This window comes from Dermacentor variabilis, chromosome 2, assembly GCF_050947875.1.
Source record: "Dermacentor variabilis isolate Ectoservices chromosome 2, ASM5094787v1, whole genome shotgun sequence".
Taxonomy (NCBI): Eukaryota; Metazoa; Arthropoda; class Arachnida; order Ixodida; family Ixodidae; genus Dermacentor; species Dermacentor variabilis.
This window is the reverse complement of record NC_134569.1, coordinates 149,756,842-149,781,059: the sequence shown is the minus strand read 5'-3', so window position 1 is coordinate 149,781,059 and position 24,218 is coordinate 149,756,842. Positions and strand designations below refer to the sequence as shown.

At 47.1% G+C, this 24,218-nt stretch overlaps 1 protein-coding gene across 2 annotated transcripts in view; it reads left to right on the top strand.

Annotated features, from left to right (window-relative positions):
• Positions 1-233: 233 nt before the first annotated feature.
• bel (ATP-dependent RNA helicase bel) overlaps positions 234-24,218 on the top strand; it is a 61,920-nt gene continuing 37,935 nt past the window's right edge. Inside the window, exons 1-6 of one of the 2 annotated variants that reach the window (XM_075682244.1) lie at positions 234-391; positions 1,890-1,935; positions 3,046-3,195; positions 3,973-4,075; positions 8,394-8,594; positions 13,154-13,389. In XM_075682244.1, coding sequence (XP_075538359.1) covers positions 347-391; positions 1,890-1,935; positions 3,046-3,195; positions 3,973-4,075; positions 8,394-8,594; positions 13,154-13,389 — 781 coding nt within the window. In that variant the 5' untranslated portion in view covers positions 234-346. The other variant, XM_075682243.1, reaches the window with a different exon arrangement.

The window sequence follows — 24,218 nt, the reverse complement described above, 5'->3', positions numbered from 1 at the left end:
AGCGATAGTAGCGCCAAAGTGATCTCTCAATAATACTAACATATCCACTGACGTGTCTAGTCCTAGAAATATTTTTATTAATAAAAACTAAAGTATAATACAGTAAACTTAGCAATACACAATTTTAATCTTTAACTGTTTTAAAATTTATTAATAATTTTGTAATTTTTTTTCGGTAAGTGGCGCCACACTTGGCTGGTACTTTTCCAAGACGAATATGGCCAAGACAACTGCGAGACAAGGACATGACATCACTGCGGCCTCTGCTTTGTTGCAAGAGGAACTGATTATTCCTGTGGTTGAGTCGCACGTATTATTCGTGAACTATCCATTTGTTTTGTGTAATATGATTAATGAATCCAACCAAAATGGGAAGGGTCTAGAGCAGCAGGTAAATTTCAGCCAATTTGGCCTTTTCTACCGGGCAGTTTTTTTTATTATTTCGGCATAAAACAAACTGCAGGATTCCAAGTTAGGGTTAGCTCTCGTTAGCACGGTGTTTCTGTCAAGAAGATGGCGCATTGGGATAAAAGTTTACCGTTGTGGAATCCTTCCGTGCCTCTGGATTTTGCATCGTGTTGGGTCCTCTGCAACAATGTAATAACCTTTCTCTTTCACGAGTGACACCCACTGTTTGTGATCAGAGCGTAACTCTCATGAGGAGGACGACAGCAAACTAGTCTTAGCGACAAGCCCGCGGACAAGCTGCCTGCCCGTGCCCTCGATTCACCTTTGTTCGCTTTCGTCGGAAGAGGAGGAAAAATTTCGCTGCCGCCGACCAACTGTGCGCTCGCCTTGCTTGACCGATGGTCCAAAACCCCCTGTGGCTGCCCCTGCGATCGGTAATGCTGACACGGCTAGGGGCCCTCTTCCGGGAGGGCCCCTTCGTGACTATTTTAGAGCGCTCGCCAAAAGTGACACCGGCAGCTTGCCGGTTTCAGGCTTAGCAAGCTCCGCTTTCATTCAGTGCACCGAAACGTCACCTCGTGTGTCTCGCTAACTTGCTAGTGGTCCTTACGGTGTTCGTTTTGCGTGACCCGTTTTATTGGAGCACGTTGTCGTGGGCCGCCCGTTTTTCGTGCTCGATTCAAGGTCTTTCGGCGCTTTGGTGCAAGTTCAGCCCCGTTTCTCGCCCATTGGCGTGTGGCCGACCGCTGACTGCGTCTAGGTTTAAACGCGACGTAACGACGATATTTTCAGTGTTTCCTGCGCAGTGACATGTTGAGCACGCTGAGCACTCGCTTCCGCGCGCAGCCCAGAGCTAGTAGCCGCCGCTGCCGAATACCTGCAGTTTGCTTGCCTCTTATTTGTACTACGTTTTCTTCCCGTAGTGGCTAGCGTGTAGTGACTGCATCGCCGTGGCAGCTCGCGAGGCAATATCGCCCGAGCCGTTGCTACCGGTGTCTTTGATTAGTTTGCTCTTGGTTCCTCTCAAGAAAAAAAAAAAAAATCTTGTTCACTATTGGCTGAGGCAGCAATGGCAGGTGCTTGGTTTTCAGCACATGCCATTGTCGTGTCTGAAAGTTTGCATGAGCATTTTATTTGGTTTCGCTCTTTTGTTCCTTTTTTTATTGTTGCAATTATTTTTTGTTGCAGTGCACCTGAAACCTTAACAGCGTTATTGCGGGACACGAATTTCAATGCCGGATCGAAGGGCGAGCCGCTTTTGTTGAGACGTTAACCGAGGGAGCTGCATACGTGCTCTCTTGTTTCATGTGCACGACTCGATTCTTGTCCCCAAAAGCGCACTTTTTTTCTTTCTTTTTGAATGATTTGATACTGCATTCGAAGGTGCTGTAACTGTTGTAAGATAAAATTATGGCGATTTTTTGTTGCATGCAGTAAGTTGTGGCATTCTGGAGTTTGTTTTTGTTTTTCTTGTTCCATAGTTTGCTGGTCTAGACTTGAACTCCGGTTCTCAAGGAAACAAGACCGGTAAGCCATCTTTGAACTGTTGCTTGCATGGGAACTAGAAATTAACATTTGTGCGACACACTAGCAGTCTGGTGTAATGGTCATTACCCAAATTGATCATGCTTTGAAACTTACCTTGCCTGCAGTGCAAGTCTAAGGTCCATTCGATTTGCCTGCACTTACTGAACTATTGGAGAAGGCTCTGCGCCCTCTTCTTTGTTTCACTGTTGTAGCATGGTGTCAGCATGTTGTCTTTTACCCAGTTCGGGTCACGCAGGACTGAGTGCACAAAATTCCACGCATTTGCTGAAGTGGTAGTGCAGGGCTCGGGCACGTAGTGCAAGGCCTGTTCTGCACTAGCACAGAACTTTCACTGAACTGCAGTGAACTAGTTGGCGAAGTGCAGGATGAATCGAATGCACCTATGGGCATCACAGTCGCCATCCAAGCTGCTTTGTACTCATTAAAGCTTTGGAAATACACATGCTTGTTAATACAGTGCTAAGATGTCGAAGGAAACTGGAATGTGATTGCTGCCAGTAGTGTTTTGGCTATTGCAAGAGAGGTTATATTGTTGCATTGCGAACCCCAGCTTATTGCAGGGTTATGTTAACAGTGTAGCTAAATGTATTTGTAAATGAGAAATCATGGCCGTAGTGGACTAGACAATTGTTGCATAGACAGCTGCTCTTTCAGCAGTGGCAGCCGTGTGCAGGGTCGTGAACCGGCTTGCCGCAGCTAGCATCAGCGCTACCAGCAGTTGCTTTCTGCAGTCCAGTCCCGAGAATGGCAGTGCCCATAAAGATATCTGTAGAAAGGTCTGTAAGCACTCGTTTATGTGCAGTGGTGAGGTGGATTGCATATTCGGTAGACACCGTGCATCTGGAGCTTATGCAGTAGTTACTGCTTTGTTCTCTGGTGGTTGAGGCATAGTAGAAATTCAAGTTGCAGTTATACGTATTAAACTTGTATGAAATGATGCCTCGCAACTTTGTATTTCTATTTCGTGATATGTCAAAAGGAAAGGTGTAGGACAATAAAGTTTGTGCAGTATTGTAGGTGTGTAGTGTGTTGCATGCACTGTTGTTTGTCAACAGTTTGCAAAGCTTCCCTGTCCCAATGAATTTGCAGGTCCAAGTCGCTACGTGCCCCCGCACCTGCGCAACAACCGGTCTGTGTTGCCTGGTCCTCCTCAGGGGAACGCCCAGAGTTATAACCAGAAGTCATCGTACCCTGAGCCACAGGGAGGTGACGACTGGGGAGCAAGGGACGGCTTCAGGGGTGCGTGTTATCCTCATATTTATTTAGCCTCTGTGGTGTACTGTACAGAAGTCTTTCTGTTAAAGCGGATGTGCTTCAGAAGCTGAGCTGGCGTCCCATTCATTCTTTGGGAAAGTGAGCCTAGCATTGTATTAAAAGCACTACTGACAAGAAATTTGTCTGCGTTTTTCTTTTTTATGAGTTGCTGTCAACTCCATAATTATGTTAGGGAGTGTAGGTTCATTGAGCATGCAGCAGATAATTACATCTTTTATTAATCTGACCAGTCCATGATGCGTACAATGTAGAAAAGCTTGTGTTCACCTGTGAATGGAGCCATGGGTGACATTGCAGTGGGAAGCAGTGATCGTATTAAACAAAGCACTGGCGCATGCAAATTCTGTGTCGGTGCGTGCAGGCCTGCCATTGATGGATTTGGAGCTGTGCAGTCTTTGTGTGACGCCCTTTTACATTTTTATGCATATATTTTGAAAAGCATTCATTAATTTTTTTTTATATATACTTATGTGCAGAAAACAGGTCCGAACCTTGTAGATGTGAGTGGGTGATACAAAATAAGGCCACAAGTGTTCAAGCACACATTCATCATGGTAACAGCCATTGTCTGCTGAAACAAAGCGTGTCTTCATATATTTTGTGCCGAGTGAATTCTCTTAGCAGTGTTGCACTCTCTATGCCGTTTGATGATGCATCTTCCTCTTTTGCTGTGCCACTCGAACACCTCAGCGGTTGCTGGTGTAAAATGACTGGCTTGGGGGCGTCTCTTCCTGTGCACAGGTGACCGTGGAGGTGGCCGTGGAGGTGCTGATTTTTCAAATTTTGGTGGCCGCAACAAGAGGAACGATGGCCCCGTTCGCAACAATGCTTTCCCACCGCGCCAGTTAGTACACATTCTCCTGTGTTTTCATCAAATAGGCTCCGTGTCAATGGTGCTGTTAAAATCTGCTTTAAAATCTGTGCCGTGGTGTTCTAGTGAAGATTGTCCCGAACTGTTAGGAGCGTGCTTTTGGTAAACTTGAATAGCAATGTATCTTGTATTGCATTTTCGGGTCACATATCTCGAAAGTGCTGTTGTCCTTGGATTTATGCCAAACAGACACAACTTCACTACTCATCTTTAATTTCACTATTACATCACGTTGCCTAAGTTCATAATTAAAAAAGTTAACTAGCCAAATTATTGTTGGAAGCTCTCCTGATGCTGATGTCTACCTAACCGTCTGCTGAAATGTGGTGCCTGCTGTTCATTTTGTGTCCATTTGTAGACGCTGGCTGAATTTGTAAGCTGGGGCATTAGCCTCTTAATTTTGTTTCAAACTTTTTACCTGTTATAGGGCAAGGGGAGGGGGCAGGTCTTGGAAATAGGCATATTTTTTAAAATCTGTTTTAAATTTCTGTGATTTCTTAATGTAATATTGTGGGACACCTGCTGGCAAAAAATTGGTCGAAATGTCATGTCTGTAGGAAAAAAAAATGCTATATTTATACTTCAAAATGCTCAGTTTCACCCATAAAAGTGCAGAAAATGACCCATTTTTGTGCTCTTCACCATTCCAAAACCTTTCATCAAAGCCCCGCTTTTTTGGTCTGGTTTGAAAAAAAAATCTTTCCGGCTTGCTTTCCTGTCATGATCCTTTCATGACCTGATCCTTCCATACCACTTCCGGAGAAAGCTACCCGTTCTTATAGCTTCATATATATATATATTTTTGTACTCGTACTAGTCTTATCGTCCTCCCCCCCTCCCCTGCCCCCTCAAATATATATACAGTGCAGTCCACTTATAACAATACCACATATAACGATATATCGGTTATAACGATGGATCGACATGTGAGTGTCATCTTATGCATTAAGTCTATGGGGAAAACGTAACAATGGTTTATTCACCACATATCGGATATAACGATCAAAATTGTGCCATCGGGATGGCTTTTTCCTTGCAAAATAATCGTAGCATATGCGTTGCTTAGTTCCCTGAAACGAACGACGTCGAGACGAGGCGATGTTTACCTCCATAAGTTCGTATCTGCCGCCATTACCACGCTGCGCGTCCTGCGCTGCCCGCGCACTGGAGAGTACTTGAGTAGGCGCAGCGTGCCACAAGATGGCGCTAGCTGCTTCATGCGCGTCGGCCACAGTCGCTCTGAAAGAGAGAGAAAGAAAAAAAAACGACCAGCAAAGCGGCGCGGTGGCGCCTGTCCTGCACTCATGTTGAATTCCAATGGCGGAGTCGGAGCAGCCAACGGACTTCGCGAGTGAGCACTCGACTCTGGCGTAGAGCAACGCCTCCAGATCCGCAAGTGGAACACAACCTGCGCCGCCGGAGCAAGGCGGAAGCGGAAGTTCTATCACGGAGTTACCCAGGATACCTTGCGTGTTGTCATTTCCTGCCGCTGTTTGCTCCCAGCACCGCCGCCCCGGTCACTTGTCTCTTCAGCGCCGTTCACCTGTTGTTTTTTCAAAAGTGCGGAACGGATATCTCGCCAAACGTGCAGCAGCTTTTGCTTCCTCGCGAGTCATGACCGGTGGCGCCTCCAAGCAGACAAACGTGGTAAAGGAAATACGTCACGCAGAGTTCCGGTCCACTCTGCCGATTTTGACGGAGCATCTTTTTCTGCTCCACGGAGTGACTCCTGCTGTGAATTGCCTCCGACTCTCTCATTGGAACACCTTACTCCCGCCCTCACTCTGTCATTGGAACAAACTTGCTCTGAAACGAGCAGAAAAACTTGCTCCGACTCCGCCATTGGAATTCAACATTAGTCTCTCTCGCGATAGCAGGCTGACGCCACCGAATCAGCGTGCAACCAACGGTACAACCCAGTTCGAAAATGGCGCCGACAAAGCGTAAAGCTGTGTCGCTTGACACGAAGATGGATATTTTTCAGGACTCTCGACGCGGCTTCAAGGTGAGCGCCCTTGTGAAGAAGTATGAGCTCGCCCAGTCGATGATATCAACCATCTTGAAAACCGGGAGCACCGCGATTGTGAAGGCAGGAGCTATCAGCGGCCATGCCGATCAGCGAAAAAGGGTTAGAGACGTTTTGTACGCCGATGTTGAAGAGGCACTTCACCAGTGGTTCATCACAACCCGCGCACATAATGTGCCTGTTAGTGGGCCAATACTTGCCACCAAAGCGAAAAACTTTGCTTTTGTTCTGGGACGCCCAAATTTTGAGCCTGGAGGACGCTGGATTCAGCGCTTTAAAGAGCGGCACGGAATCGGTTACAAAAACGTGGTAGGGGAAGCGGCGTCTTTGGATACAGAGGCAAAGCAGCAGTGGCCGCAGACAAAGCTGCCCGGTGTGCTGGAGTGCTACGCTGAGAAGGTCATATATAATTGCGACGAAACTGCTGTTTTTTCAAATGTTGCCGTCGAAGACTCGCGCTCTTAAAGGAGATCGATGCCCCAGCGGGAAGCATTCGAAACTTAGAGAGACCGTGTTGCTGTGCGTTAGCCTGTACGGGAGCCATCGTCTCAAGCCTTTCATGATCGGGCTATCAAAGAAGCCAACATGCTTTAAGAATTGGCACATCCCGGTCCGCTATCGCAGCAATAAGGTATGGATAACCTGTGACCTGTTTGGCTGCTCGAGTTCGACAGTTTAATTGAAGGCCAAGGAGGAAAAGTAACGTTGCTACTTGACAACTGTAGCGCACACAGCGTTAACCCGAACCTAACATCTGTCGAATTGATGTTCCTGCCTCCGAATACTACGGCAGGCCTTCAGCCATTGGACGCCGGTGTGATCACCAACTTTAAAGTCCGGTATCGGCGGCGCGTGCTGGAGTGGATAATTTTAGCCATTGACCGCGCACCTCCTGGCACGTCGGGTCATGCAGACGGGCCCCCTGACCTGAAGATCTGCCTTTTGAAAGCCGTGCGCTTCATTTATGGTGCATGATATGAAGTAAAGCAGTCGACCGTATACAACTGCTTCAAAGAGGCGGGCTTTGTGCGTCAGGACGAACTTCCCCAACCCACTGAGACCAACACGGTGGAAGCCGCCAACATAACCGAGCTCTGGGAGCTCATTCCTACTGGTGACACAGGTGGTACATCGATGGAGGAGTTTATGACTGCAGGCAGTGCTGCCTCGTTTTGCGATGTCACCGACGAGGCGATCGCCGAAGATGTGCTGTCTCGACAGACGGCAGTTGTGCGACGGTGGCGACGGCAGCAGCGACATCGACAAGATTAACAGTGGCTCCTTGACCCCGACCACGATGTCCATGCAAAGTGCACTGTCGTCGATCCACTCCTTAATTGATTTTATGCATGCTAAAGGATTGCCGCCAGTGTTCGCGCAGCAGCTGGAATCCATGCACACCGCAGTTGTGAAGCTGAAGCTGCTGCAAAAGCAAGTGTGGATTTCAGACTATTTTGGCGTGCCTAACCCTTGACACGGTCATTGGCATAAGAAATAAAGTTTGTTTTTCACAGCCTACTTTCTACATCTTCTATTCTTTAGAGCAAGTAGCGAATTCGAGTTGGCAGCTGCAAAGGTATGTTCCGCGTTTTCTATTAAAAAAAAAATGTTATAACTGCAGTCCAGATATAGCAATCATCGGTTATAACGATCATATTTTTCATCTTTTTTGATATCGTTATAAGTGGACTGCACTGTATATTTCGAAAGTTGCAAATTCAAGAGCGGCACTCTCTGCTACTCATTCAGTTTCTTTCACTTTTGCTTTTTTTCCCCTGGGTGATCGCTAGAGCATCTTTGAGTTCAGAACCACTATGAAATTGTCTTTTAGGCATTGCACCATTTTGAAATGTAATACAACTTACCAATGAAAATTCCACCTATGCCGTTGCAACTTTAAAATTTTAGAAAACAGACGCAAATGTTAAAATGACAAGTTAATGTTAAAATGACAGAATGCTACAAGTTGCACTCTTTGGAAGTTCAAAAACACACCTGCTTAATTTTAACTGTCTTGCTGCCGTACATATTTTGCAACTCGCTGCCAAAAATCATAATTCAAACTTTTTATGCAATTAAGTTGGAGAAAAGCTAATAGCATATTTCAAGTCAACACCCGAGATTGTATACTTGCAGAAAACTTAAGATGCCTGGAGTAAATAACAGATATTTGTCATGGAATCCATGCGACTCCTTAAGTATCTCTTTGCTGAACCATGATGTTGTGTAGCTCTCTGCAAACTTTCAACTGACTCCTTGCTGCAGGGGTGGAGGCTCGAACTGGCGCAGCCCAGATGAAGTGGCCCAGGAGGCGGCCCCTCGCGAAGGCTCACGCGATGGTGGCGGTGGCGGCTGGGGTCGGGATGACCGTGGCGGCAACTGGGACCGCCGCAATGGGGGGCGGCGCAACGCTGACGTTGACGAGGACTGGACCAGACCGCTTCCTAGGGACGAACGGATAGAGAGGTACGTGTTACAGCTTGGTGTCTTGGCTTCAGAGTTCGTTATAAAATGGCAGTTAGTACAGACAAACAAAGGCACAGGCAAGCGGCTTGTTTGTTGTTCCTTTCACTTCTGTCCTTTGTATGCGCTGCTAACAATGAGTGTATCAACTTGGCCAGTTATGATAGAACGGAACCTCGTTGATAGGTTCCTTGCTGTTGCATTTTCGCGGCTGTTATGTCATGTTTTCATGATCTCAACCTAAATCCCATTGACTCCTATGTATTATGCCCCTATTTGCTACAGCGCCATTCTCTTTTCTAATGTTCCTACAACTTGCGTTGCATTCGAATGTAGCCGCCATGTAAATATAACGGCGCAGGGAAAAATTTGCTCTAGCATGTTGCAACAAGCTACCAATTTGTTGTAACAAGCGACCAAAGTTCGCAGTAAACAAAGTTGCAGAAGCCAGGCGCACTAGAATTGGGGGAAAGCATGCATAGAGAAGGTGGCGAAGCAACTACAGAAATGCGCATTAAAACCTACCAGGAACCACACCCACTGGGCCTATTCTGCCAAGTACCGGGCTACATTTACTTTGGGGCCTGCAAGGGTCTTATTCGCATGTCACAATTGCCGATTCTCTTTATTCAGTTTTGGCGCAGTAGAGCCATGTTATGCAGTGAAGTGTACTCAAAATATTGCGGTAGGGGCCACTGTCACGGAACACTGCACATGTCGCATAAGGGGGGACATAGCGATTAGAGATATCATGCATATGTTTAGACTAAATTCAATTAAAATACATAGACTTGTTCAGTTTTTCACGCTGATTTCAATAGTGCAATTTTTTATAGGTCAAGTAATTATGGAGGTAATTAAAAGTACACTACTATTATTTGTGGAGACAATAGGTAAGAAAACTGGACAGAAAGCTATAATTAATGCATGTGTGGACAGCTGAATGTTTAAGGAGTGAAATGCTTCAAGCAGTTTTCAAATCCAACAATAATTAGCAATTTAGCAGTTCATCAAAGTCCATTGTTTACACCATGGCTACTAGGTCACAAGAACAAAAGGGGAACAAAAATTATAGGAAAATGAAAAACAAGAATCTGCTTGCAGCACTTCAAGCTTTATGCATTTAGCTTTATATACAAAACAAAAATTACAGCTCTAGCTGTCCCAGATCTTGAGATATTGTTGCCACAAACAAGCTGGGTGAATGAAAAGCTCGTTTTGAGAAAATTGCAAAAAACACACAGAACTTCATTTATTCAGGAATATCATGAAATACCAGCCATAACAGGCTAGTATGCCCCTGGCAGATGGTCAGCTTGGGAACTGTTCCCTGTGTGGCGCTTCTTCAAGGCTCGATTCATGTTTGCTGAGGCACAATTCAGTGTAAAGATCGCGCACCGACTGCGCACACTCGCTTGTCAGTTTGCGGGCCGCACGATCGGCTGCAGGTGCCAGCTTTCCCTTGACGTAGCTTTGCCATGTCGTGTGGAGTCCGCGACAGCTTATGTTCACTATTGAGAACACATCATTCAGGGCTGTTTGGCGATTTCCAGTTGCCTGCATAGCGCAAGCGGCGAGAACGTTCACAGCAAACGGGTTCCCCTTTTGTGCACGTGTAGCGAGCTCCAGTTCGACGACACCACACCGCAGTTCACACACGAAGAAGCAATTTGACAGCAAGTCCCTATTCATGCTCCTCTCTGACTACCGTATAGTGCGAAATATAGGTCGAGGTTTTTTCCAAAAAATATTACTAAAAGTTCACCCCTCGACTTATATACCGGCCCTTGGCACAACATGAATAGTCGTCTGGCAACATGTAGGAGCGCAGACCTTTCGGCATCCGCATCGTTATCGCCTCCTTGGTGACAGACGCGACCCAACTCACGGGCGCCGCGCGGTTCTTTATTCTATACCGCGGTGCACCCGGAGCTCGAAGACAGTGGCGGATTTCATCCGCGAGCATCGTGCCAGATTTTTGCCAGTGGCAGCAGAACTCATCCGCATCAAAGCTATTGAGATCGCCCGAGAATCCGGACTGCCCAAGGGACAATTCAAGAGCTCCATTTATTGGGTTCGTCGCTTCATGCGATGCAAGGGATTCGCACTTCGACGGCGCACATCAATCTGACAGAGGCTGCCAGAGGCATACGAGGACAAGCTGGTCGAATTCCAGTGCTATGTTAACCGTCTCCGGCAGCACCATGGCTACATATTGGGACAGATCGGCAATGCTGATGAAACACCGGTGTGGTTCGACATGCCGTCGCCCACCACAGTGTGCGAAGGCGGCGCAAAAGAAGTCAAGCTTCTTTCTGTGGGGAACGAGCATTCGCGCTTCACGGTGATGCTCGCGTGTACTGCAGACGGCAAAAAGCTGCCCCCATACATAATATTCAAGAGGAAGACGCTGCCGAAAGAGGCTTTCCCACGGGATGTCGTTCACGTGAATGAAAAGGGCTATATGTACGAGGCAAAGGACTTGTTAGGCCTACATTGGCATTATTGGTGATCGGATCGGCGATAGCGCCAGCGAGCGCCACGATTTCGACGCTTTGCTGGGTTGCGGAGCGCATCTTGCAGTTCTCAATCAATGTACGTCGCACCTTTCTTCCACCAAACTTGTACCTCGTGTGGAATTTTCTTCCCAAACGGGCCATCACGCAGCGGACACTGATGCTAGGGCAATATGGCAGATGGCGCACGACCGACTAAAGCGGGGAGCAGACGATGAGAAAGGAATTCCGCCAATCGTATGGTGCCCTCAAGTCACGTGCACTCAACAACAAATAAGAGCGCGCTCTGGGACCCTTCTTTGGCGTGGTAACTGAAGGAATCCAATGGCTGCATAAAGCCTGCGTTGGCGGGAAATTGAAGAAAAAAGACTGCTCTTTGAAATGAGACCAAGATGTCCGCGCTACGATGCGTGAAACGGCAGCTGCGTTTCGTAGGAGAAGTGCCATTTTAGTATTAATTTCGGCTCAAATTTTGCTAGTATCAATGAAATGAAGTAATGCTGTGGCTAAAATACCGATCAAATAGTTTAGAAATAGTAAAAAGGGCTGTATGTAGATTTCAGAACACCATATTCAAAAAGTCAGTTTTTTCGCTATTTTTTCGTCCCAAAGACCCGCGTCCCCCTTTAAACCCTCGAAATTGTCGTCGGCGAAGCCTGCATCGGCCTGGAGCAGCATCGACGTTGTTGCATCCCTTGCAGAGGAGGCAGTCTCTTGCTTATAGCCACAGTGCTTGAACGAGTTAGCGATTGTGCTTCGTGACACTGCGTTCCTCGAACTGGCAATATAATGCATGGTGTCGAGCACAGTGATCGTTTTTTCCGACTTGCTGCGCTCCTTGGACGCCAGCCAACGCTACACTAACCGCCTCTGGTACCCTTGCTTGACGCACATAATGATGCCGAAGATTCGGGTATCTTAAGGTCCTGGGCAATGCTGGCTTTCATGGCTCCATGCCACTTTTCCGCTTCCTCGATAATATTCAGCTTATTGCCGAGCGACCGAACTGCCTGCTTTCTGGACATTGTGCGTCGCGTTGCTCCACACAACTCAAAACCTCCGCTGAATGCTGGCCGCTAGGATTATGACGAAGAACACGTGCGATAAACCTAGGCCTCTCGCACTACCTTGTCGGCGATACTGCTGCTGGGAAACTGGCAGGAGCGAAACGCTTCCCCAACGCAACGAGAGGTGATGCCGCTGAGAAGAGAGGAAGAAAGTGATCGTGGAGAAGAAAAGGCGCTATTTCAGCACAGCAGGCGTTGCGGGCGGCTGCTGGTGGGAGGGAGAGAAACACTTCCCCAACGCGACGAGGTGCAACTGCCGAGAAGAGAGGGAGAAAGTGATCATGGAGAAGAAAAGGCGCTATTTCAGCACAGCAGGCATCACGGGCGGCTGCTGGTGGGAGGGAAAGAATAGAACGTGCTTCGCGAGGGTCGTCTTAGAACGCGGGTCAGGCGTAAAATTGCGGTGGATAACCGGGGTTTTTAATGCATTGCTTCTATGGGGACTTCACCGGGACTGCGCCAATCCGTCGCAAAACCGGGGGACGTATAACCGAGGTTCCACTTTAGACCGTTTCAATTTCCGCTTCCTCCCGTAACAGAAACTGCAGTTAGATGCTGAAAAGTGCCAGGAACAAAAATGAAGTTACTGAAAATCCTATTTACAGTCCAGAGTGGTGTCAAATTGGAACTGTTGACGCCAGCTAGCGTCATTGATTTTTTTTTTTTTTTTTTTTTTTTTTTCGTTTTGAAGGGCAAGTCCACAATAACAAACTAGTGATAAAACTACCACAGAGATCGTTATAAAAGGGTTTGACTATGTTGCATCAGCTTTCAATTTTAGGCGTCGGGGCAAGGAATCCACCGAGCCCATTGACAAATACATCCGGTAATAGGAATGAAGAAAAAGGGATTTATTGGATTCCTTGCCCTAACGCCACCCTAAGCCGCAACAACCCATTGTGCGCTTTGGTTTTGCAGCGTGTGCGTGCGGTGCACTCTATTTGTTCTTTGCTCATCACTCTGCCCTTGTGTTGTGCAGAGAGCTGTTCTCACAAGGACACACAGGCATAAACTTTGAGAAGTATGAGGACATTCCTGTGGAGGCAACCGGTGATGATTCACCCAAGCACATCAGCTCGTTTGACGACTGCTCCCTGACGGAGATCATTCGCATGAACATCGAGCTGGCGCACTACACCTCGCCCACACCCGTGCAGAAGCACGCCATCCCCATCATCCTCTCCAAGCGAGACCTGATGGCTTGCGCCCAGACAGGTACAGTGTGCGCTTTTCCTTTTGCACAAGTGATCTCGCGCTCTCAAGTGTTTTTGGAATGTCGGGGCCTGTTAAGGCCCATCGTCTTGGCTGTCCAGAACATCTGGACGAGCGAGTCACTGAGGGAAGAATGCACATTAAAAAATGCTTTGTTGCAGCTGTGTAGTCACAAATGCTTCCAAACACTTTTGAACTGACACAAATGCTGATGTCATATGGCGCTTGTTGCCACAGTGTTGCTGCAACATTGTGCTTGCATTCCACAGCGCATGCAACCTTCCAGTTCTGCACCTCCTGTGGCCTAGTTCAGCCTTGATATGCATTTGACATTACCTAGTGGTTTGCTTCTGTGGCAAGTGTGTCCTCAGTGTTTCTTATGCCCTTGTTACACAGGCAGCCGTAAGGGGAGATGCAAGTCCTAAAACTAATTCTGTTAACTCTTTGACGGTTTTTGCCGTACATGTACGGCGGCGGTTTCCTGTCCCGCAAGGTCTTTGCCGTACGGGTACGGTTTCGACCCTCCGTTTGAAATTTCGCGCCATAATGACGATGCACGCTCACTGGGAGGTGCTGCCACCTCTTAGGACTTGCAAGAAACGTTTGAAATTTGTGCTACCTTCTTGGGGAGATAAACAGAACTTACGTCTAGCTTCAGCGCGTCGCGCAGACTGCGGCAACACCCCTCTTGCGGTTTCGGTTTTGCCGCGTGATCGCAACGACTACGCACGAAACGTGATTTTTCTCCTTGTCGGCACTCTCTTGCTTAGGTGGTGGATGTTGATTTCTATCTTGATTGGCGCTGCTCTTAGCTTGTTTATAACCGCCGCTCGCGAGGTATTCTCGCTCTCAGCGGCAATGCGGTTTTGGTTCCGCCGCAACGGAGGCTTTGTGGGCACGTTATCGCAGGTGCGGCGGAAGTTGATTTCTATCTTGATTAGCACTGCTCTTAGCTCGTTTATCACCGACGCTCATGAGGTATTCTCGCTCTCTGCGGCTGTGCGGGGACTCGTGTTTCAAGGAGTACCACACTCGGAAATACTAATGATCATTTCGCAGTTCTGAGTGATGCCGACACCAAAATACTGTTCCTATCTTTTTTTTTTTTTTTTACTATTTATTCCCGACTTTATACATCTTGTACATTCAAGATCCGCAATAAAGTAATTTGACCACCTAGGAAAGTTTCCTTCAAAATAATTCGACCCTCAAAGGGTTAATGTTTGTGTGTGTGTGTATGTATTAGGTGATATTTAAGGGAGCTGGAGGTGATCAGAAGTAACTTTATTGTTTCTGACATTTGGCACACACTCTACACATTGCAATAAAGAAACAAATCCAAATTTCATATAGATATCTTCATTAGTTTTTGTTTATAAGAATTTATAAGTTCCTTGCTTGCGGAAAGCCTGGCACAGTAACGAAACATGGTAGGGAGCTGGGCTTCAGCAACAACCAATGGGGAGACACCTTTCAGCACAGCAGTCAGTCGGAGGCCCGCTTTCATCGCAGGGCCTGTGTGACCACCTGTAGCAGACCTGCGCTTCTTTTGTGTTTGTCAGTTTGTTACAAGATGGCAATGACCAAATAATTCAACATTGGAATGGCAAAACTGAGCTTTTGAATGATACTAAGATGGCGGCGCTCGGTGGCGGGAAAGATAGATATGTCTCCGCGAACTGTGGTAATTTTAAGCGATTTAAAGCTGTTATCTCGCCCTGCTCACTGACAAATGAATTTTTTTCGGGCACTTTCAATGCATTTTCAGCCAAACCACCTTGATGTAACATAGATTAGGCGTTGCCGCCAAAAGAAAAAAAAAATTTTTTTTCGCAATTTTTGCAATCTGATCCCTGTGTCCCCTCTTAACAGTATTGTTCAGTATTTTCTGCTGATTGCAAATACAGTGAAACCTCGTTAAACCGTAGTTGGCCGGAGCTCGGAAAAACTGCGTACTAAACGGTAGTACTGTTTAACCGAAACAGCATGAGATCGCCCACTTACCTGTCGAAAACGGAACTCGGAGAAAGTGCAATGAAAGGGGAAAAAAACATGCAGTATTTATTCACTTCACGCGACAAAAGTGTTATTTTCGTTTGATGCCGCGGCGGCCTAGCACGACGACAGCGGCATCAAACTTACTGAAGCTTCATGCCAGCTTTTCAGCCAGCTCCCTCTTCTCGGCAAACACTTGCATGGCAGATTCCTCGTTGGCATTACATATTCTCCGTGCACACGCGCAGTAGTGGTGCAGAAGTCCCGGGGGCGCATTTTCATTGCTGGGTGCCGGAGTTTGAAATACTTTTCGTTTGGAATAGAGTTGCGTTATCGCGCCCCTGTTCTCGTCGTGACGATTGCATTCATTAGGCTGACGTAACGCGTAGCTTCTGCCACTGTCGGGCCTGAATCGCCCGTGCTGTTGCTTTCTGTGTCGTCCTTATCACTCGCTAGGTGACACTTCGGCAATAACAGAGGCAACGATGGCGAAAAGTCTAACCTCGTAGCCGACATCTCTTCGCGGTCGCAGCTTTTGCTGCTGAGCAACTTCTTCGCATTCCAAATGCCATACACCATAGTCGACAGCAGATCCTTTTCGTGTGCCCAGCGCCGACTTCTTCGTGTCACGTTCGATAGCACGGACAATGTCTAATTTTTCTTCTATGCTGAGCACCCGGCGTCTTTTTTATCCAAGCTTGGGAATGACGAGAGTCCTCGCTTGCACGACGCCATAACCAGCGTTTTTAGATCTCTTTCAGTTTGAAAGCTCCAGCGCGCGGAGTGTCGCCTTTCTCTTTCGTGCCGCGCGGTGGCGCTCGCCACACTGTTTGCCCGACCGGCCCGGTCCATCCCTATCGTCGCCGCTGCTGCAGCTGCCTTGTCAAAGTAGCAAGCAGTAGTTTTTTTTTCATGTGTGCACGTTTACGCTGTGTGGTACAGTTGTGAATTTCACACAAATTTTCCGACTGCTTAGTCTGTACACACCTATAAAGACCGGTCTTCGTGGAAGTGTGGAGGGTGCGCCGAGTGCTGTGCTTGTAGGTGTTCAAGACACACTGAAGAAATCGAGAGAAGCACACCTGCATGACCTGATTTTGAATCCGGAATTCTTGAGTTAACCTCTGAACCTAATGACTTGCCCAAGCACAATGGCAGTGACCACATTTACTCCAAGGGAGAAGTAGATGAAAGCAGCTCCTACTACTTTTCGGGCTATGTGGTGCATAAACTCGGCAAGAGTACAACATGCCCTTCCTGCATAGAGGATATCAGCTCTCCAGTGCCAGTTGTTGGCAGTCACATATCTCACGGTGCACAGGAGCTTCAAGCAAGGCTGCCTAAAGCACCCTACCAAAAAGATGTTAGAGTTTGCAAATATTGTAAACAGAGCAGTTTCAATTTCATTGAAAGAATGCTCACTTTCCGCGGATATGTTTTGGGAGGTGTTAGACGAGTTGGAATTGAGAAACCTTGAGCGGCTTGGATGTGCAGAGCATATCGCCTCTTTTACATGCCAGGTGCTGAATTTTGTCATAGTTACACGCATGCACTTCTACACGAGAGATGTGAATCGCCGGCTGGAAAGCAGAGAAAAAGTCACCATTGCAAATAAAAAAGCTCGTCTTCTGTAGGCATTCCTTGCGTGTTTCGTACCAGGCGAGTCTCCATTCAGTGTGTTTGTGTGCACTTAAGGGGGGACACGGGTCTTAGAATCCGAAAAATCGTCGAAAAATCGATTTTTTGAAAATGTTATTTTCGAAACCTGCTGCCAGTTCTTCACCTGTCTGCAAGGTTTCACGCTTCTAAATGATTTTACGCGCAATATCAATTTATATTGTCACTGTTCACCAAATTTCAGCGGTAATGGATGCCAAAAACGGCAGTTTACTGTGACGCGCAGCTCCTGTACCACTCGGGCTATCGGAGCCATCTTGGTCTCTCTTGAAAGAGCAGCTTTCCCTCTTCAAATTCCCGCCATTCATGTCTCCGCCTGTTCGTTGGCCAGAGAAAAAAAACGCGCCAAAAAAAGGTCCCGACGCGCACTCCTATTTGTTACTCGAGGCACGTGACGCGAGGGCGCTACACGGTTGGCTGAAGCCGCCTTCGTCGTCTGCTCGACGCGCTCGGCCGGAGCTGCAGTGCGCAAGCGAGCGCCATTTTGTTCTTGTGTTGACAGCGGAGCGGTACACGTGATGCATCGACGAGCTGTGAAATTTCGCTCCAAACATCCTTTCGGGAAGGCGGTGAAGCGTTCGCTCAGCGAAAACTTCAAAAAGGGCACCGCAACACCACGGGATACTCAAGACGTCGAACTTCAAGCGTCCGATTACGGCGTCGTCGAAGCCACCACGGTAGGCCTAACTTGTCCGACGTCCGAAAGCGGCACCGGCGGCAACGACAGGAGCCGGGTACGCCACGACACGACCTTTCTGCAGCCCTCGGAAGCAGAAGAGCAGCGAAGAAAAGCGGCAGACAAAACGGAGAAACTTGGATCGACTGCAGCAACAGAGCGAAAAAAAAGAACTTCTCGCTGACAGCGCCGACGCCCAACCACTCGGCGGAACTCCATTCACCATTCTGTGCTTGGATGCGGTGAACGCTTTACAAGAGTCCGCGAAATGCAAAACGTGCAGTGGTGGCGTCAAAGTAGTGAGAGACGAACGGGAATATGGACTTGCGGTGAAGTTGCACCTTGTGTGCGATAATTGCGATAAGACGTCGTCGGCATGGAGCTCGCCGCGCGTGCCATGCAGGCCACTGGCAATCGCCAAACGGCTTTGAACGACGTGTTCGCGGCAATGAATGTGAGCCATCGAGGCCTGCACACAAAAACGTGGCAGGCATATGTGAAAACAAAGCTGACGCCTGCTGCCAATCGCGCGGCCCAAAAGCTCGTCAGCAAGTGCGCGCAGTCGGTTCGCGACCTCTACGCCGAACTGCACGTAAGCAATCCGGGAAACATCGCAGTTTCCTACGATGGATCCTGGATGACGCGCGGACATTCATCGCATGTTGGCGTCGGCTTTGTTATCAAACTTTTCAGCGGTTTGGTGCTGGACTATGTTGTCCTAAGCAACTACTGTGCCGGATGCGAGTCGGGCCCGAAGGAGGGTGACCCTTCTTACGAAACATGGGCAGCCAGCCATGTCTGTCAAAAAAATACGACGAAGAAGGCAGGTGAGATGGAGGTGGAGGCCGCGCTGATTCTCCTCAAGAGGTCGCTCGAGCGCCACAACATGCGCTACACCACTGTTCTCTGCGACGGCGACAGCAGGACTTACCTTGCTTTAGTGGAAGAAAAGGTGTATGGATACATACCCATTGAAAAAGAGGACTGTGTGAACCATGTCGAGAAGCGCATGGGCACAGCACTTAAGAAACGCAGTAGCCAAGCATAAGGGCTCTGGCTCCAACAGCCTCGGTGGACGGGGCAAACTTACGGGAGAGCTGATCAACAGAATCAGCTCATATTATGGGTGGGCACTGAAAACCCACAAAGACGTGGATGCAATGAACAGGGCAGTGAGGGCCACATTCTATCATATCACTGCCAACGACACCAAGGCCAACCACTCATTTTGCCCACCAGGGCCTAGCTCGTGGTGCAAACAGAATGCGGCAAAAGCCAGAGGTGAGCCTGCCCCAAGGCACCCCCGCAATCTGCCTCCCCATGTCGGTGAGGCCTTGCTGCCCATATTTGAGCGCCTTTCAGAGAAGAAACTCCTGGAACGATGCTTGCGTGGGAAGACTCAAAATAACAACGAGAGTCTACATTCAATGATATGGGCACTTTCTCCCAAGCGGTCGCATGCCTCATTGTTTACGGTGGAGGCTGCTGTGGCCAAAGCCGTAATGAAATTCAACAGCGGGAATGCAAGAACCTCAGCAGCCATCCTCACTGAGCTGAGCCTCAACGCAAGTGCCCAAAGCGAAAAGCGCATGCTCGAAAAAGACCTGCGCAGAAGCCGAGCATCAGTATGCAAGCGTGCATGTAGAGAAAATATGCAGCAGGCCTTGAAAAATCGCCACGTTGGTGAAAAAAAACAGACTGATTACATGCCTGGGGCTTATTAACCCTTTGGAGATGTAAACATGTAATTATTTTTTGCTTGTACTTGATAAACTTAGTTTTGTTTGTTTTTTGCCTTTCTCTCAAAACTTTTTGTGTCTGGTTGCAAGTTTGCCCAAGAGATATCTCAGCACCTAGAGCAGCTAGAACTATAATTCTTTTTGCAATGTGAAGCTGAAACTATAAAGGATGCAGCGCTGGAAGCAGATTTTTTATTTTTATCTCTAGGAATTTTTTTTCTGCATTGTTTTTCTTGTCCAGTCGCCACGTTGGGAGCACAAAGTTCAGTGGGCTGCTAAATCTCTAATGTTAGCCCAATTTGAAAACTGCTTTCAGCGTTGCACTCCTTAAACATTGTAGTATCTACCCATATGTTAAAATTTGAATTTCTGATGAGTAATTTTTTTCTATTGTTTGGGCAGACAATAGCAATAATTTTCTAATATCTCAGGAACTAATTGATCTACAAGAAAAACAGTTGCATATTTGAAATCAGCAGAAAAAACTTAATATATGTGCCTAGTTTCATTACATTTGGACTGTCAGTAAAGAAAATAGGTCTCTGACCAGTGTCCCCCCTTAAATAAATGCTCAAACTGAATGTGAAAAACCCTGCTCTCTGTGCTGTGCTCCGTACGTCGGTAACAGAGCGCGGAATTTTGTGACTGTTCTAGAAACAGAACGGAACATGGCTATTTTAAATCGTCCTTTATGGTTCGTGAGCTATTCGCAAGAACTGTTAATATCGTTACGCCAACAGGCACTAAACTATCCAGGATAAACATCGCAAATACGATGCGATAGATAAAGCGCGAAGCAAGTAAACGATCGCAGTTTTTCGTGATCTTGCTTCAGCCTGCTCTTTATCTCACCCTTACTGCTCAGGCCAAACAGTTATTTAACCATGAGACTGAATTCAGTTTCTACGTGACAACTAAAAAAAGGCCAACAAATTTGAATTCTGCGCGTTCGTTCGCGACGTTATAGCGGATGAGATCCGGCGGAGAAGGCTGCCGCAGCCGCTGCCGAGAGCAAGCTCTCCTGGCCGACAGTGACAGCAGCGCCGCATGGTGAGTGGAAACTGAAGGGGGCCGCTTTCTCGTACGCAGCTCGGTGGGAGCTTGCAAGCTGAAAGGGATCTAAAAACATTAGCCATAACGCTCTCTGGCATGGCGTCGAAATGATGCTGATGTTGATCTGGCTTCACGTGCAAACGCACAGGGCACTTGAAGGCCATTGTTCCGATCTCTGAGGCTTTGTTCTGCCAGGCCGGCCGATGGAGACAACGCACTGCCGTGTTTGCGCAACGAAAAGTTGAAATGCTACGTTTTAATCTATGCGTATGCAGTAAGCTGGTATGGTTTATGCGGATACAAAACACATTATGTTCAATGGCCGTTGGGTCGGGGATTTGACTTTACTACATTTAAAATGAAACTACTGTTTAAGCGGGTACGGTTTAACGAGGTTTTACTGTATCTAACTAGATTTTGTATATCTGCATTAAAACAAAAGGTGCAAAGCTTTTAATGCAGAAATTCAGTCGATTTCTTACTAGCCTTTTTAAAAACTTTGGCAAAAGCACAGTACCATGTTTACCTAATTCTAACGCACCCGCGATTGTAGCGCGCACCCGTTTGCCATAACCTAAAGAAAGAAAAGTCCTTTACAGTACCATGCACCTCATTCTTTCATACAGAAATACAACTTTCTCTCAGTTGGAAAAACAGATTTGCTCCCAATTCATTAAAGTTGTGATAAATAGAATAGTTTTGCCCAAAAGGCAAAGCATTGATAGCAATAGCAAATTAGTATACAGATAAACGAAGTAAGGATAATAGTTTTATAGACTATATCAACTGGTAAACATCCGCTTACCAACTAAATTAACAAGCATAGTGCCACGTGAGCACGAGCAAACATGAACGCGTCTCACTCGAGGTGCGCGGAAACTTGCTATCAGGACTTTGGAGTGAGGAAGTGCGGTAGCAGGAGCTAGCGAATTGATCTTCATGCTGCCTCTTGCTACAACGAATGTCGAAGGACGAGAACACAGTGCGCTGCGCCTAGATGCGTAGACTGTCCCCATTGCAGATGGTGGTGCGTAGCTTGGCAGTTGTGTTTAGGGTGTGCGAGTGTCAGCCAGCAACAGAGACACTCATGTAATTGCTGCTCAGGTCTTCGTTGTCTTTTTCACTGTGCCATAGAAAAGCACAGGAGCGTGCCTGCTTCACTAAAACTCTTACAGAAGTTTCATGGGCTTTGTTCTGACGCGCATCGACAGCGCACACTTCCGGCGGCTCATAAAGATGCAAGTTCAAAGCTTGTGGCGAGCTGATTGGAGGCACAAAGAGACGTGCTACACCGACATGGCTGCATTTCTGGCTTCAAAAACATGTCGGGGCCTTTCCCATTTTCTTGCCTCCATGTAAGACAGGTGAGCACGGTAGTGACACCTAGTGTCACAATGCATAAGCAAAAAATGCGGAGGTTTACTGCATGTCATAGTGCTGCAGTAGGGGAGGTAGCAGCTTTTATCATCATCGTCATCGCTGGATCAATTGCTCTGGCTCACTGCGATTGCATGCATTCGTCTCACAATCATCCACTTGCCTTCTTTACTGTACTTATTCAAATCGAGGCCAATAGCTTTTTTTTTTCTTTTTCAAATAATATACCTAGCTTTGGGGTCGTCTTAGATTCGAGGATTTTAAAAAATGTGCCAGTTTGTAATTGAAAATGATAAATATGGTGAATAGCTAGCGCCATATAGAAAAATCAGTATCGCAGCTGCTACTAGCCGCACCAGTAGCCATTTGAAGTACACAAGCTACGTCTCCATTTTGAGTTGTGTTGTATCGGCGTGCGGCATGGCATTATCGTGAGGGCACTGGACAGGTGATGCCACTATGGTGTTGCTTTCAAACGTTCAGGCTGGGCAGGACTTCAGCATCGTTAAGAAAAACGTCCATCGTTGGAGGGGTCAACCGGTGATGCTTTTTGCGTATGCCGCAACGAGGAGATGACAGCGATAAGGAAGATAAGCGTGTGATTACAGAGAGGGGCTGTTCACCGAGATCACGCCACATTTTAACACGCACAAGCCTTGCCGCACTGTCTTCACATGCTTGGCGCTCTTTGGCCATACCTGGCCCTTGCGCCAATAAACACCATTCATTCATTCAGTCTTCACATGCGTGAGCGTGCGGACATGAGCGTGCGGACAATAGCTTGCGTGCATCTGCAAGCATACAAACATGTATGAGGCTAGCAGTGATGAAGATGTTCAGTGAGCTCGACATGCTCATATTAAATACCGCATTCACTCGCGTAATGATCACACCCCTGAATTTTGTCGTCAAAATTTGCTTTTTTTTATTTCCCGTGTAATGATCGCACCCCAAACTTGCCGCAGCGATATGTCATGTGCCAAGTCTAGCTAATAATGATCGCGCTTACCATCTGTCGAATGCTGCGCGAGCGACTCTCCAAGACAAACCAAGCAGCCTGCACGCACCAAACATTCTTAAGCAGATGCTCCATTTCATTCCTTTCATCGCGTTCCGCACTTCCATGACAAAAAAAAAAAAAAAAGCTAGAACCAAACTTGCCTTTATTTGTGTAGGCATTATAATGGCTGTGGTCAACAACAAAGGCGCTTTTCGATTTTTCTCGTCTGCACTCGTGGGCACGCAACAAATCCCGAGTGGCAACAATAGCAGCCATGTTTACACTGATAGGTCAGAAGTGTACCCTATTAATACGCCAACGCTTGTAACACAGCTAAGATATTCGCCCACCCTTAGCGGAAACGTACCATATTAGGATAGTAGTGAAGACCAATGCTGCAGTTTCCGCAGCATGCAGGCCATGTGTTTCTATGTCACTGGCAGCTAACCGCGCCCATCTCTGTTTTTCTGTCCCCTGAAATTGGGCATGGCTACATTATTGCCGCAAACTTACCGATATTAACGATATTATTCATTACTGATATGGAAGAAACTGTTTCAATGCACGTAATGTACTCACGAGAAGAAAAAAAAAAATCTAGTTCCGCGTATTTGGTTTGCTCCGCCGGCCGCTATGTTTGTTTTGGTGTCCCGCAGGAAACGCGGGCCGAAAAAATTTTTTTTCTTGTCGCCGGAAATTTAACCCGCATAATGATCGCACGCCTGATTTTGCGTCAATTTTGCTGACATAAAAGTGTGATCATTATGCGAGTAAATACGGTATATCAAGATTTTACGTATACAGATTTTCAAGCTGATAACACACAAATGACCCGACTTTGCCAGCTGCTGCCGTACTGGTAGCATGTTTACATTTATCTCATGGCTAGCTGTCTCAGCGTTGATTTTGCAAGCTTCAGGTTGTCTTGGGATCCTAGCCCTTGTGACTTCTTATCAGAACTGGAACTAGCTGGCTGCCAGAACTCTGTAAATTGAAGCGGTCCAGTGTGAGCAAATGATACTGGTAACTGCCTACAGCATTTAAGTTAAATATGTGGCACCATTTAGAAAACCTGCATAACTAATTATGTGCACGAAAACCTGCAGTGACGATGAGTCTGCTTCAGTGTTCTGCATAAAGGCACCAGCAGAGTCAATCGCTTCAATAGCAAAGACTGCGAAGCACCTGACCAGTTGTCAAGCGTGCCGTGTCTTTGGGCCATATTGTTTTCTTGTTCACACTGTACTGATATACTGTTAAAACTAAGGTTAATTTTGAACCTTGGTTTATTAATTTTGCACCGCAGTGTGTTGGA